At 23.3% G+C, this 15445-nt stretch overlaps 1 protein-coding gene across 5 annotated transcripts in view; it reads right to left on the bottom strand.

Moving 5' to 3' along the window:
* The window catches only part of LOC122506813, a 65500-nt gene extending 50056 nt beyond the window's left edge, over positions 1-15444 (bottom strand). The window contains exons 1-3 of one of the 5 annotated variants that reach the window (XM_043619148.1): positions 14487-14710; positions 6910-7299; positions 6600-6809 (exon numbers count right to left, since the gene is read on the bottom strand). In XM_043619148.1, coding sequence (XP_043475083.1) covers positions 6600-6742 — 143 coding nt within the window. In that variant the 5' untranslated portion in view covers positions 6743-6809; positions 6910-7299; positions 14487-14710. Of the gene's footprint in view, positions 1-6599; positions 7300-14486; positions 14712-15303 lie in introns of those variants that run through there. The other 4 variants (XM_043619147.1, XM_043619149.1, XM_043619146.1 and 1 more) reach the window with 4 other exon arrangements.
* Position 15445: the final 1 nt, after the last annotated feature.

The raw sequence follows: 15445 nt of genomic DNA on the forward strand, positions 1-15445 counted from the left end.
GCTAAGTGTTATTTCAACTATGCTTTAGATATGACATAACCACCGATTATATAATCCGCAATTACTCGATTACCAAGCGGTGTGCTGACAAATATCGCTAAATAGGTAGACAAGTGTCACCTGAATGCGTGAAGCAGTAGATTAAACATCGACTATTCATAGTTCTTATTCACTAAATATTCTCATTCACTAAAAATTTTTATTTGCTAAATATTCTTAGCCATCAAATATTCTAATCCACTAAATATTCTTATTTACCAAAAGTGTAATTGTACCAGAATCTGGTACTAAATTCACTTCCGTATGTTTGAAGCAAAACCCAAAGAAACGTCAGTGATCAAAGGTAGAAGAGAACGATTAGCGAAAATTGTCTCTAATTGAAAAAAAAATTCATTACACATTCTAAACATTCAGAAAGCAAGCAATTTCTGCAGATCTTTCACAATTCATCCAATTCTCTCGTTGTGCCATTCTAGACTCAAATCCATAAAAAAAAACGAGTCGAATGGCCTTTTAAACTTTTAAGCTAGAAAAGGCCTTTAAACTGAAAGAAGACGTAAAAGGCATTCGAAGTTACTAAACACGATAAAGAGAATTTTTAAAATATAGAGACTGAACTAATGTAATCGACTGAATCACTATATATATATATCGAATGAATGGTTTCAAAGAAGAAGTTTACTTATATAGGAAATAAAATCCCATTTTATGCTAATGTATCGGATTTGAGTGATTTATGACCTTTCCTTATATTTTATATGCGCACCACTCGATATAATCGTATAAATATAGGGTATAAAAAGAAATTTTTCAGTTTTTAAAACGTAAGCCAGAAATATGCCCCAGTAAAATACTCTCTCCCTCTGCAGTATAAAATGTTAACGCGAGAGATGAAAGAAGGCAACAAATATAAAACAGTATAAGGGAATGATGAAACTGTATATGTACATATAATAAAGGAAAAAGCAAAGAAATAATCCCACGCACAGAAGCGATCTACTCTTTTTTATAGCCTTTTTTTTTATCTATGTGAATCGATATCTAGACTCTTTTAACCCTTTGCCAAAGTCTGGGTCAAATTGACTCATGCATGCATGCAGCCTTTTAGTCTATAATGTGTAAAGTTAAAACCACCTGTATTGATATCACTTTCCACGAATAATTATTTATTAATCAAAACATTTATTTCCCTTTCTTTTACCTTTAAATTAATTTTCGCCTCGAAATAGTAAAACCAAGAAGCAAATGAACGAAAACATCTGTTTAAATATTTTCAATTAATATTCTTCTTTAAATCGATTATTTTTCATAATTTTCAAAAAAGTTCTTTGACAAATTTCAAGTCCACTTGTTTACAATTTTCAATTTTACGAGATTTCAATTATTCGTAAATTCTTCAATTAAATATATATTAGAAAATAAATACTTGAAATAATATTAAAAAAATTCAATAATTAAACTTTTTCAAAAAAATTAATTTCAAAATTCAATTATTTTTAAAAATTCACGCTATATTACTTTTAATATTCAATTATTATCAAAAATTATAACTGAAATTCATTTTTAAATCAATTTTTATTAGAAAATTCTACTAGAATTCAATTATTTAAATAAAAAACAAAACAATTTGTTGAATGGTTGCATGATTCTTGAAATTTGAATTCTCAAAGAATTTTATCAATAAATTTTTAAGTAATTGAATTTTTTTTTGACGAATTTTAATAAAATTTTTAAGAATAATTGCTTTTTTCGAGAAATTTGACGAAAATTATATTAAAAATAATTGAAATTCTGCAATGAGTTTTATTATTTATAAAAATAGTTGAATTCTTAAAAAGAATTTTATTATTTACGAAAATAATTGAATTTTTGCGACGAATTTTATAAAATTCTTTTTAAATAATTGAATTTTCAAAAAAAAAATTTATTACTTTTGAAAATAATTAAATTTTTCTGATGAATATTTTTATTTTTGAAAATAATTGAATTTTGTAAAGAATTTTATTAAAATGCCTCTAAATAATTGAATTTTCGGGAATAATTTTGTTATTTATCGAAATAATTGCATTCTGTCGAAAAATTATTTATGTAAATAATTGAATTCTTGGGAAGAATTTTATTAAATTCTAAAAGAATAATTGAATTATTTCAAAATAATTTAATTAAAATTGTATTTAAAATAATAGATTTCTTTAGAACAATTTTATTAAAATATTTGAAAATAATTGAATTCCTGTGAAAAATTCTAATATTTTTGTAAATAATTGAAATCTTCCAAAGAATTTAAAAAAAAACGTTTTTTTTTAAATAAATTGATTTTTTCTAGGAATTTAAATTCAATTTTTAAAAATAATTACATTTTTTGAGCAATTCCTGTATAATTGTATTCAAAATAATTGATATCCTGCAATAAATTTTATTATTTATAAAAGTAATTGAATTATTGCCAAAAATTTTATTAAAATGTTTAAAAAAATTGAATTTCTGTAAAAATTTTATTACTTTTGAAAATAATTGAATTCTTAAAAAGAATTTTACTATTTACAAAAATAATTGAATCCTTGTAAAAATTTTACTATTTACGAAAATAATTGAATGATTCCAAAGAAATTTATATAAAATTTTTAAATATAAATGTTTGTGTTGAAGTTCATTAAATTTTTTTTAAGTAAAAATTGAATTCTTTTGAAAAATTTTATTAAAATACAAGATATTAAAAATCGTTGAATTGATGGGAAATTCTGAAAATAATTGAAATTTTGACAAGAATTTTATTAAAATTTAAGAAAATAATTGAATTCTTCAGACGTAATTTGTTGTTTATAAAAATAATTTAATTACGGTGAAGAATTTTGTTATTTATAAAAATAATTGAATTTCTAAAAAGAATTTTTTATAATTTATGAAAATAGTTGAATGATTCTAAATAAATTTATAAAAAATTTGTAAAAAATTGAATTCCTGTAAAATTTTTAAAAATAAATGTTTGTGTTGAATTTTAATAATTTTTTTTTTTTTTTGAATAATTGAATTATTTTAGAAAATTTTATTAAAATAGTAGATATTAAAAATCGTTGACTTAAGGGAAAATTCTGAAAATAATTGAAATTTTGACAAGAATTTTATTAAAATTTAAGAAAATAATTGAATTCTTGAGACGAAATTTGTGTTGTTTATAAAAATAATTGAATTCCGTTGAAGAATTTTGTTATTTATAAAAATAATTGAATTTCTAAAAAGAATTCTATATAACTTATGAAAATAATTGAATTGTTCCGAAGAAATTTATAAAAAATTTGTAAATAATTAAATTCCTGAGAAATTTCTATTATTTATGAAAATAATAAAATTAAAATTTTTTGGAAATAATTGAATTTCGAATTAGAATTTTATTGTTTATAAAAATAATTGAAATTTTCGACGAGAATTTAAAAAATTTTTTTAATAATAATTGAATTTCGAAGAAGAATTTTATTGTTTATAAAAATAATTGAAATTTTCGACGAGAATTTAAAAGAATTTTTGAAAATAATTGAATTTTGAAGAAGAATTTTATTGTTTATAAAGATAATTGAATAATTGAATTTAAAAAAATGACTTTTACGAACTTGAAGCAAATTTAGGGACGTTTACGTGATTTACAGAGCTAGTTCGAGCCCTTAATTGCCTTTTAAAAATTCTAATTAAAATTTTTCAAAAAACTTATTTTATTCAAAATATTCTGAAGTTTCTTCTTTGAAATTTTGAAATTGAATTTGATAACTAGAAGCATTAGAAGTAATAATAGAACAAAAGATATCTAATACTTCTTATGAAAAAAACATTGAGCACTTGCGTGTTTGCATAAACATTTTCATGATAAACACGAACTCTTTTTAATGCCCCGCAAGTGCATTCTATTGCTTTCGTGTTCATATTCCACAACTGGTAATCTGATGAGAAGTTATTCTCGAAAGTGTTTACTCAGGTTTAAGATTCACTAACAGTGAAAGAGAATTTAAATGAGAGCCTAAAAGCGAGTCCAGTTGCAGCATGCGAAAAAAACATCTCTCTCATCTCTCTAAGACAACAGATTGCAAATAAAAAAAAAAAATTATTAATTTTTTTATTAAAAAAAAAAAAAAATAGAAAAATTTTTAAAAAGTGTTCAAATAAATATTACTTTAAATTTAGAATTTAGAATTCGCACTATTAGTTTCGTTGAAATTTGCTTAAACTTTGATTAATGACTTTTAAAGTAAAATTTTATGTAAGAGAAAGTGTATCGTGATCACTCTAGTTAAGAAATGTATAAAAAAAACAACAAGTATATAATGTCCATAGCTGGAGTGACCAGTTTGAAAGGAATTACACTTTAGTTTCATTACAAAATATTTTCTATGAAAATAAATTTCAAAATGAAACAAAAAAAAAAAGAAAAGATAGAAATAGTGCTGGTTACAATTAAAGTTAAATGATCCGAATTTTAGGAAAACTTCAAATTAACCAGACCAATTAGGAATTTTATTCTCAAAAACGAAAAAAAAATTTCTCTATAATTTTTTTTTTTAAAAAAGGCTAATTTTGTCGAATAATTAATTCTTTTTTTCTCTAGTTTTGCAATTTTGAATTATTAATATCTAAAAAAAGGCGAAGTCTCATTTTCTTTTCTTTGATAAAAGTAATTCGCTGATAAATTTACAAGGTATGAGTAAAAAAAAAGAAATTATTTCACACCTTATCTAATCTGATTCTTCTGACGTAAATATTAATTACTGACGTACATCACTCACTACTTCCTATACAAATGATGAGTCCGAATTTTTGGTATTTCAAAACCACAAATTTCGATTTTAATTCAGGGTGTCTAATAATATTTTTTTTTTTAATAATTTAAATGAAAAATTTGGAAAATAATTAAATTAAACAAAGAAATTTTTCAATTTTTAAAAATAATATTGTCTGTTCATAACTATAATTGAAAATTTGATTAATTTAATTTTATTAAAATGTATTGATACTAATTGAATTTCTACAAAGAATTTTATTAATTATAAAAGTAATTGAATCCTTCCAAAAAATGTTATTATTTATGAAAATAATTAAATGTTTGCGTAGAATTTTATTAAAATTTTTGTAAATAATTTAATTGTGGAAAACAATTATTCATAAAGATAATTGAAATTTTGAGGAGAATTTAAAAAAAATTTTAAACATAATTGAATTTCTGCGAAGAATTTTATTACATTTGAAAATAATTAAATTGTTCCTTAGAATTTTATGGAAATTTATGAGAATAATTGAATTCTTGTGAAGAATTTTTTTTTTTAATAATATTCAAAAGAATTTAGTAAATCTGAAGAATTTTACTATTTATGAAAATAATTGAATTCTTTCGACGAATTTTAATAAAATTTTTAAGAATAATTACATTTTTCATGGAATTTTATTAAAATTGTATTAAAAATAAAATTGAAATTTCGCAATGAGAATTTATGAAAACAATTGAATATACTGCGAATAAATTTTTAAAAATTAATTAATTTAATTATTTTTAACAGAATGTAAAGAAGGTTCAATTATTTAAAAAATTTTCAATATTTGTTTATAAAAATTCAATTATCTTGAAACAATAGAATTGAAAAATTTGAAAAATCTTATTTTTCAGAATTTTGAAATAAACAGCGATTTTTAAAAAGAAAATTCAAATTAAAATAATTCCTTTCAAGAGTTAAATTCAATTTTTTCCAGGATTTTTAACAAAAAATTGTTTTTAAAATCAATTATTTTTAATAATTTTTGAAAATCATAAGAATTTCATCATAACATTCGAAATTAATTGAATTAATTGTATTACGATTTTTTAAAATAATTCAATTCTCTAGAGAAATTTTATTATTTATTAAATTAATTGAATTCTTGAGAAGAAACGTATTAAAATGTTTTAAAACAATTCAATTCTTCTGGGAATCTAAGAATTATATAAATATTTTTTAAAATAATGGATTTCCTACGAGGAATTTTATTAAGATTTTTTTAAAAATAATTGAATTCTTCTAAAGAAATTTATTAATATTTTTAAAAATAATTGAATTCTTTTAAATAATTTTATTAAAATTTTTGAAAATAATTAAATTCTTTAGAGGAATTTAATTAAAATTGCATTCAAAATAATTGAATTCTTTATCAAAACTATAGAAAAAAATTTAATTGTTACGAAGAAATTTATTAATATTTAAAAAAAACAATTCAATTCTTTAAAAAACAATTATTATTTTTATTAAATTAATTTAATTCTTCAGAAGAAATTTATTAAAATTTTTGAAAATAATTGAAGATTTTTATTATTTATGTGAAAATAATTTAATTATTTGGAAGAATTTTATCAAATTTTTTTTTTTTAAATTTACTCTAAAATCCAGAATTTTCTTATAAATTTTACAAATTTAATATTTTTCTAAACACTTTTTTTTGGTCAAATTTCTCGACTTTTTTTCTGAATTCCCTGAAATGTGTGGCAACCCTGAATTCGGTTGAAACAAAAAAAGTTTCATAAAAAACGTGTAAAAATAAAGAAATGAAAAATTTTTTCGGTGAAAAAAAGATAAGAAAAAAATTACCTTGTGGAATTATCGGTGAAGGAGCCATCCAGGAGTCGAAGTTTAGCAAAGAGTACAGCACTGACGAAAGGCACAGCAGTTAGCTCCTCGAGAACAATTTCCACGGAAAATTTATACTTCTTCTTTTTCATCATGAATGCCATTTCACTCAGCCCCGGACACTTCACTTTGATCGCGCTTTCGGAGCTCTTGAGCTCTCCAGGCACTTCACTTTTCGGAAAACAATAATTTTTCCTTGAAGAAATATAACATAAAGAAGAAGATGAAGAAGAAAAAAAAAGGAACAAAAAGGAAAAAAAATTGTATGTACCCCCTTTTAAAAACTATTTCTTGTTTTCTTTTGCAGGTCAGTGGCCCTTAAAAGGGTTCTCTTTTTTCTTTCTTTCTATTTCCTTTCTCAGTGGCTCAAGGATGCGTTTTATCGACTTATAAATGCTTGGTGATGACCCACCACAACATCAGAGAAATAGGAACTTGACGGCCGTTTTATGAATCGACAATATTATGTATAGACTTTGACCTCACGACCTTAGACTCGCTTGTGCTGAACAGAGAAGGCCAAAAAGACGACGACGGAGGAGAAGATGAGGTAGACGTGGTGAACCTCGACGAAATTTTCTCGACATCGCTTTTCTAAAAGCGAATCCGTCGTTCAGTGCCACTTTCCTGTCTCCGTATTTCCATCGCATTCCATCTCGACCTGCAAAAGGAACAAAATTTTCAGAAATAATTCCAAATTATTGTACTTCAAGTTTCAAAGCAGTAAAAAAAAATTAAATACTCAGGGTGGTCACAAATTGAAATTTAAATTCCCTGACAATTTACTGTCATTAAAATTATTTTTCCTCACAATTTACTGACATTAAAATTATTTTCCCTGACAAAATTCTTTTCACAGAAAAATATGAAAGTTTACGGAAAATAAGTAAAATTTTATGAAATTTAATAAAATAATTCTTTAAAAATATCAACGTATAGTAAACATTTTAATTTACCAATTTATCAAATTTAAGCTCCATTTTTATCTATATTTCAATATTCTCTTTTTTATATTATTATTAATTTATATTTAATTAGGTATTATTATAAATTTATATAATAAGACAAAACGAATATTTCCAAAAAAGTTTAAAATTTAAAAACAAATTCAGATCATTGCTTTCAAAACAAAAGAAAAAAAAAGAAAAAACAATTACTCATGAGATGATAATTACATCACCCATAATAATTTACTAGTCGTTCTAACAATTAGCCTAAATATTTATACACTTATTTATGAACCCACATTTTAATAAAGAATGCCATTCAAACATTTCACATTACCCAAGGTCTATTTCATTATTATTTTAAAAGCAATTTTATTAATTCAAACACAGCATTTCATTTATTTGTTTTATTATTTCAAAAAATTATTTTATTTCCCCAAATATATTCCGAAATGAAATAAATTAAGTAAAACAAGCTTTCAAGAGTTTGAAATTTTTGTAAATATTTCAATGTTTTTATACTTTTTTAATTATTAATTATAATTAATAAATAATTTATACATTTAAATATTATTATTATTAGCATTACCATCCGCACATATTTATAATTTTTCTTTCTTTTTTAAATATTTCTGCTTTTTCAAGTTTTCAAATTTTTTTTCTTTTTCAGAAATGAATTAAAAAGAAATTAATTAATTAAACAAAAAATATTTAGCCGATTAAAAATACAGAAAAAGTCGTTTATTTAATTCAGTGTCGTCACAAAAATTTTATTTTGTATTTCCGTGACCTTTCACTGATTTCGAAATTCAATTATAATAATTTTGTAAAATAAATATTTAAATACTTCCTATTTGTTTTTCTACGTCAACTAAATTAAAAAAATATCAATTTTAAACCTTCAGAGATTAAATGAATTTTAAAAATTACTTTCAAAATTCAATTATTTTCTACAATTTTTAATTAAACTTAATCTCTAAATCAAATATCTATATTAATTTTTAATAATTTTCCGAAAGTTCTTTGAGAATTAAAATATTTCAATACAAAAATAATTGAATTTCTTAAAAGAACTTTTCGATAATTTAAAAATAATTAAATAATTAATGTTTTGAAAAATTTTAATTAAAAATTTCGAAAATGATTATTTTCTCCAAAATACAAACAATTTTTAAACATAAATTCGAAAATAATTACAAAATACACAATCAATTTTTTTCCAACACTTCGTTTCAACTTTAAATCTCAAGGGATTTTTGTTGCAAAACTTGCGAACGAAAACTAATCACTTTTCACGGTTTTGCTAGACAAAACAAATTTCGTCGCGCTTTAAGAAAAAGAAAATTAGTGAGAAGCCATCAATATTATATTAAAATACGAGAACTATTATGTAAATTGCGTGCAAAATTTGGACCCTTCTCAAATTTTATTGTAAAACATACATTATAACAGTCGCCGGAAGAAGGAGAATGCGAAAATAGACTTTTGCTTCCTGGAATTAAGTTTCAGTCGCTAAATAGAAGAATTTACTCGACACTATATATATGAAAAAAAAACTCTCGCCCCAATGATTACAAAACGAGGCTACATGAATAAAATGAAATTCAATTTCAAACTGGAACGAATAAAGCATGAAATTCATCCAAGTCTGCAAATTTTCAAGGACACGAAATTTAATAAAAGGAAAAAAAATAAACAAAAACAAAAAAAAACTGCCCCTAAGTATATATTAACTTTTGAGAAAAATCTTCAACACTTCTCCAATCTTCAAATAACAATTAGAAATAATTAAAAGAAATATTAATTGCTTCGTGAAAATAATACAATTTCCATTAAATTGCATCTAATTTCGCAATAGATGAAATTCTTTAATTATAGAAATAATTAGCACCTAATAAAGAAATATAACTGTAATAATTTTCGATAAATTGTATAATTTAAATAAATTTTATTTTCAATTTCAAAACTAATTTTTTTATTTTCGATTAAACTTTTCAATTTTTTTTTGTTGAATTTTGTTTTTTTTTAGTTTTAACTTTATTTCATTTCATTTCAAGTTGAATAATTTTTCCCCTCAGTTAAATAATTCTTTTTTCAAGGCAAATAATTTTTTTTCTAAAGTCAAATAATTTTCTTTTTAAGTTAAATAATTTTTTTCTCATGTCAAATAATTATGTTTTCAAATTAAATAATTTAATTCAAAGAGAAAAATTTTTTAACTTGAAAAAAGAATTATTTTACTTGAGAAAAAAATTATTTGACTTGAAAAAAGAATAATTTGACTTGAGACAAAAATTATTAGACTTGGAAAAAAATTAATTAACTTAAAAATTACTTGGCACTTGGAAAAAAAATTATTCAACATAAAACAAATTATTTGATTGAAAAAGAAAATTATTTAACTTAAAAAAAAATTATTGGACTTCAGAAAAAAATTACTTGACTTGAAAAGAAAATTATTGAACTTGAGAGAAGAATTATTTAAATTGCAAGAGAAAATATTTAAATTTAAAAGAAAAATTGAGAACTTAGGAAAACAAATTTTTTTTCTTAAGTCAAATAATTCTTCTTTCATGTAAAACAATTTTTTTTTCAAGTTAAATAATTCTTTTTCCAATTAAATTGTTTTTTTCTATAAATTAAATCATTTTTGTTAAGTTGAATAATTTTTTTCAAGTCAAATACTTTTTTTAAGTTAAATAATTTTTTTCTCAAGTCAAATAATTATTTTTTTAAATTAAATAACTTTTTTCTTTAAACTAAATTATTTATCTTGAAAAAAGAATTATTTGACTTGAGAAAAAAAAATTATTTGACTTGAAAAAGAATAATTTGACTTGAGAAAGAAATTATTGAAGTTGAAAAAAAGAATTATTTAGCTTGAGAAAAGAATTATTTAACGTGAAAAGAAAATTATTTAACTTGAAAAAGAATTATTTGACTTAAGAAAAAAATTATTTAACTTGAAAAGAAAAATTATTATTGGACTTGAGAAAAAAATAATTTAACTTGGAAAGAAAATTATTTAACTTGAAAAAGAATTATTTGACTTGAGAAAAAAATTATTTTACTTGAAAACGAATTATTTGACTTGAGAAAAAAACTTTTGTTCTCTAATAACAAAATAATAATTAATAAATGAATAATTTTTCTAAAATTAAATTTCATCTCATTTTAAAAATCTGCAATATTTCAAGTATCGGAAAACAATTAAAAAGTCCGAAATCATCAAAAAAAAAAGCTTATCGAATAATTCGTTAAAATGGAATAAACTTGAATGTTGAAGATAAACTAGGTCAAACCGACCAAATCTATAAAAATAATTTAGGGGTTGTAAGACCACCCGTTGCGATAAAAGTACTTCCAAGAGACATTGTTACGTTATCCTCACAAGTGAATCATCAACACTCACTATATATATGTATATAAATTTAACAAAAATAACAAATCAACCCAAGTAATACAATTAAGTTTTCCTTTTGTCGACTTGCGTCATTTTTGTTTTCGCCTTTCTCTCCTTCTTTTGTGAACAATTTACAAAACGTTTTAATAATTAATCGTGTATTTTGGATTAATTAGTTGGATTCTATGCTTTTTCTTTAATCGTCAAGTATTTTTGTTTCGATTTTGCAAGAATTTGATACCAATTTTGCAATTTTGCTCATATAACAAAATACACAAAATACACACATTGTGTGCTGATAAAACGATTTTCTCCATTTTTCCCCTTTCATGTTCCGCATTAAAATATAAATTGAATAATCAATTCTAATCGTAGTGAACACATTTTTATCGTACCGTGCGGATAAGAGTTTAATTACCTGAAACTGAGTTTAAAATTTTAATTCACAATTTTAATGTTGAAACGAAGAGGAATTATTGAAAAGGGATTTTTAATTAATTGGCAAAAAGTGTAAAATTTTCATTTTAATTTTTTTTTTAAAATGCAATTTCTTATATCGAGAATCTGAATTTCATTCTTTTTCGAATTTCTTTTTAAAGTAAAAAGAAAAAATCTTTTTCGAAGTCCAATAATTTTCTTTTCAAGATAATTTTTTTCTCAAAATTAAATAATTTTCTTTTCAAGTTAATTTTTTTCAAGTCCAATAATTTTCCTTTCAAGCTAAATTATTTTTTTATCAACTCCAATAATTTTTTTTTCAAGTCAAATTATTTTTCTGTCAAGTCCAATAACTTTTCTTTCAGTTTAATAATTTTCTTTACAAATCAAATAATTTTTCAAGTGGCAATTATTTTGTTTTATGTTGAATAATTTTTTTTTCAAGTGTCAAATAATTGTTTTTAAGTTGAATAATTTTTTTTTCGAGTGTCAAATAATTTTTAAGTTGATTAATTTTTTTCCAAGTCTAATAATTTTTGTCTCGTGTCAAATTTTTCTTTTTTCAAGTTAAATAATTTTTTTGTCAAGTAAAATTATTGTTTTTTTCAAGTTAAAAAATTTTTTTCTTCGAATTAAAGTATTCAATTTGAAAAAAAAATTATTTGACGTTAGAAAAAAATTATTTAACTTGAAAAGAAAATTATTTGACGTTTGATCAAGTCCAATAATTTTCCTTTCAAGTTAAATTATTTTTCCCCTAAAATTTACGATGATTATTTACAATTTCCAAATTATAGACAATTTTCGCCAGAGTGATAAATTCTTTTTTAATTCACAAAATACAAGATTACAAATTCAAGGCGAGGATATTCATTTTCCTATTATATACATATACCAAATTCACTGCTGGTAAAATGATACCCACAATTCTATTTTGAATCGTCGACTAGGTAAAATGAAGTAACGAGACGCTCGTGTTTTATCGATTATTCGGCGGCTTTCGAAAGCATTGGGTGAATCCAAGATTGAGCTTCAAAGAGAGAGAGAAGGAGAGAAAGAGAGCGAGAGAGAGAGAAAAGGGTGCGTTTTGTTCACATACCAATGTATTATTCGCTATTCCAGGAAAAGTGATAAGAATCGTTAAATTTGCACCAATTATCACTCGAGACAGACAGATGTTGACTACTTCTATTCTTTTGCGTTAATTATTATCGGCAGACATCAATTGTTTGCATTTCTTTAAAAATAAAATTATTTTTCAATAATATAGTTGCAGGCGAACACGTGTTTCTCTCTCTCTGTCTGTCTGAATCGACTTTATAAAAACCTTACGTAAGGATTAAACGAAATTGGCATTAAATTCTTTGAAATTGCTCATCGACAAATGCGTGCTTGCGTGATAGTATCGTATGAATTAAACAAAAAATGTCAAACTAAATAAAACTGATAATTCTAAAATGACAGCATTTTATCTACGAAACGTGAAATATTTCAAACTTGCACATTTTTTAGGCACTACTTTCACTTGTAACAACAAAAAAACTTGTAAATAAGAATAGAAAAATAAATAGAATGAAAATAAATAAAATAAATAGGAAATAAAAAAATAAATAAAATAAATAGAAAATAAATAGTAATTTATATTTACGAAATAATAATAATAGTAATAACAAATAATAATAATATAATATAGTAATATTAATAATAATAATAATAAATAGTAATGACAAATAATAGTAATAATGAATAGTAATGACAAATAATAAAAAGCTAATAATAAAAAAACGAACGTAAAAATAGACAAACACGTTTTTTCCAAATATTTTGTTTAGTCCCATAAAATAAATTTCCAATGTCTTAAAAAAAATTCGAATGATTCCATATTAAACGAACAAACCTTGACTTTAGTCCAAATTCTATAAATATATCGTCTTCATTCAGAAATAAAATGAAAATAATGATTTTCTGTAAACTAAATTGAAATTCAAATGCCACTTTATAAACAATAATTATACTGTTCGAAAAAAAGTTCCTCGAAAAAATTAATTCACTGATAAGGAATAAAAGTATGATTCATTTATTTGTTAACGTCAAAACTTTATACAGGTGTTAAAAGAGATCTTTGATATATTATTTTGCTTCACATTGCCTTATAAAAAATGTCAGATTTAAAATAAAAAAAATACTGCTCATAAAGAGGCCTTTGTTTTTTATCTACCCCTTAAATATTATGATTTTCTCCTGAAAACAACACTTTAATTGATAATTTTTTAGGTAAAAAAAGAAAATACGTAAAATATTTACAAAAATGAAGAAAGTTAAAACATAAATTCCTTTTTCGTAGGATTGAAATATTTCGAAAATAATTATTTGCGAAATGTAAATAATAATCTACTAGTAAAAAATATAACAAAGAATAGTGAATAGTAATAAACGAAACAATGTCAATTGTCAAATTTTCACGCACTTTTCTTTTTAATAAAAAAAAAAAAATATCCTTCAAACCTCAAAAATACATTGTCGAGAAACATTCCGGAAATACCGTTTCATTTTGTAAATAAAATCAGTAAATTGAATGCCCATCGTTTTAAATGTGTCAAGATTCAAGTATAATGTATGAAAACTTGGAGAGCTGTCAATTTCCCGGAGCATTTAACGGGACTGATTTTCAATAATGAAAAACAGTGGACGGAAATTACAATTGACAGTTTTGAAATTGAATCCCCCGAGAATGTGTTTGAAGAGAAAAAAGTAAAGAAAATTGCAATGTAAAACAGCTGTCCACGATGGCAGGTGCAGAAGGAAAGAGATATAGAACAGATCTTTCGATTTTATAACCTCACATTTCGGAGAGAGAGAGATACATTCCGCCTTTAGGAATTATATTGAACAAATTTTTCACCCCGAAAAAAGGACAGTTTTTCACGATTGCACATAATTTGCACTTGTAAATTTTTATAAACAGATTTTTTTTATAAGAAAAATATTGATGAAATTCAGATTCTGTTTCTCTATAGTAGAAAATGAACCAAAAAGTTGAGAACTTAAAAGCTTACTCACATTAATCCTTTTGATACACTGACGAGATGAAAACTAATCAATTATGCACATTGTCACAAAACTTGTTATGCAAATAACTTGAAATTTAATCACTATTTTCAATAGAATTGCACCCAGATTCTGGAAAATTAGCTAAATAATGCCTTTTGTCACATCAGACGACGGGAACGGAGGTCGTTTGTGGACTGACCACTGACGCGAGAGATTTCCGACAAGTTCCGAATAACCCATTCATGGAATACCCGGACTCGGATTTCTTCGTCTAGATACCGCGAGTCAAAGTGATGAGATAGTTCCACTTTTGACCACTAACAGCAGCAGCTGTCGGTAAAGAAATTCAAATATCGAAGCAGGGAAAATAAAAATAAAAATATTGTTAAAACTAAATATACTAAATTGACAAACTATAAATCTTTCTCTAAACTCTTTTAAATAATTAAATAAACGAGAAACTATTTTGTTAACTCATTTTCTTATTCGAAAAAATAACCACTTTTCAAATTTCCCGCCAAAGAAACCCGAAAGTTGAAAAGAAACCTAACCTCAAAAATGTGTATACAAAATTCGACGACTTCGACATTATTGTAAATATTCTCAAACAATAAGATGACAATAAGTAAAATCGTTTAGCAAATTTCGAAAAAAAACATTTTAGTCACATTGTCGAATAAAAAAGATATAAATAGTATAAATACAACCGAGGAACAAAACAAAAGTGAACACACTTGTTTTGCTCCTCGGTTGTAAACAATGGATGGTTGTGAATCTAAACAAGAGTATTAAACGTGTTAAAAGATAAAAAGAGATAAAAACTCACACAAATGAAGAAGTGTATTGAACTCGTTTTGCACTATGAACTCCGACTATTAAATTAATCACAATTCGCAATTAAAAAAACTTCGTTAAAAAAAACACTTTGCTTTCTACTAAGTTGTTCGCGCGAATTGCTACAGTTGGCA

Source organism: Leptopilina heterotoma, unplaced genomic scaffold, assembly GCF_015476425.1.
Source record: "Leptopilina heterotoma isolate Lh14 unplaced genomic scaffold, ASM1547642v1 Lhet_44, whole genome shotgun sequence".
Lineage (NCBI taxonomy): Eukaryota > Metazoa > Arthropoda > Insecta > Hymenoptera > Figitidae > Leptopilina > Leptopilina heterotoma.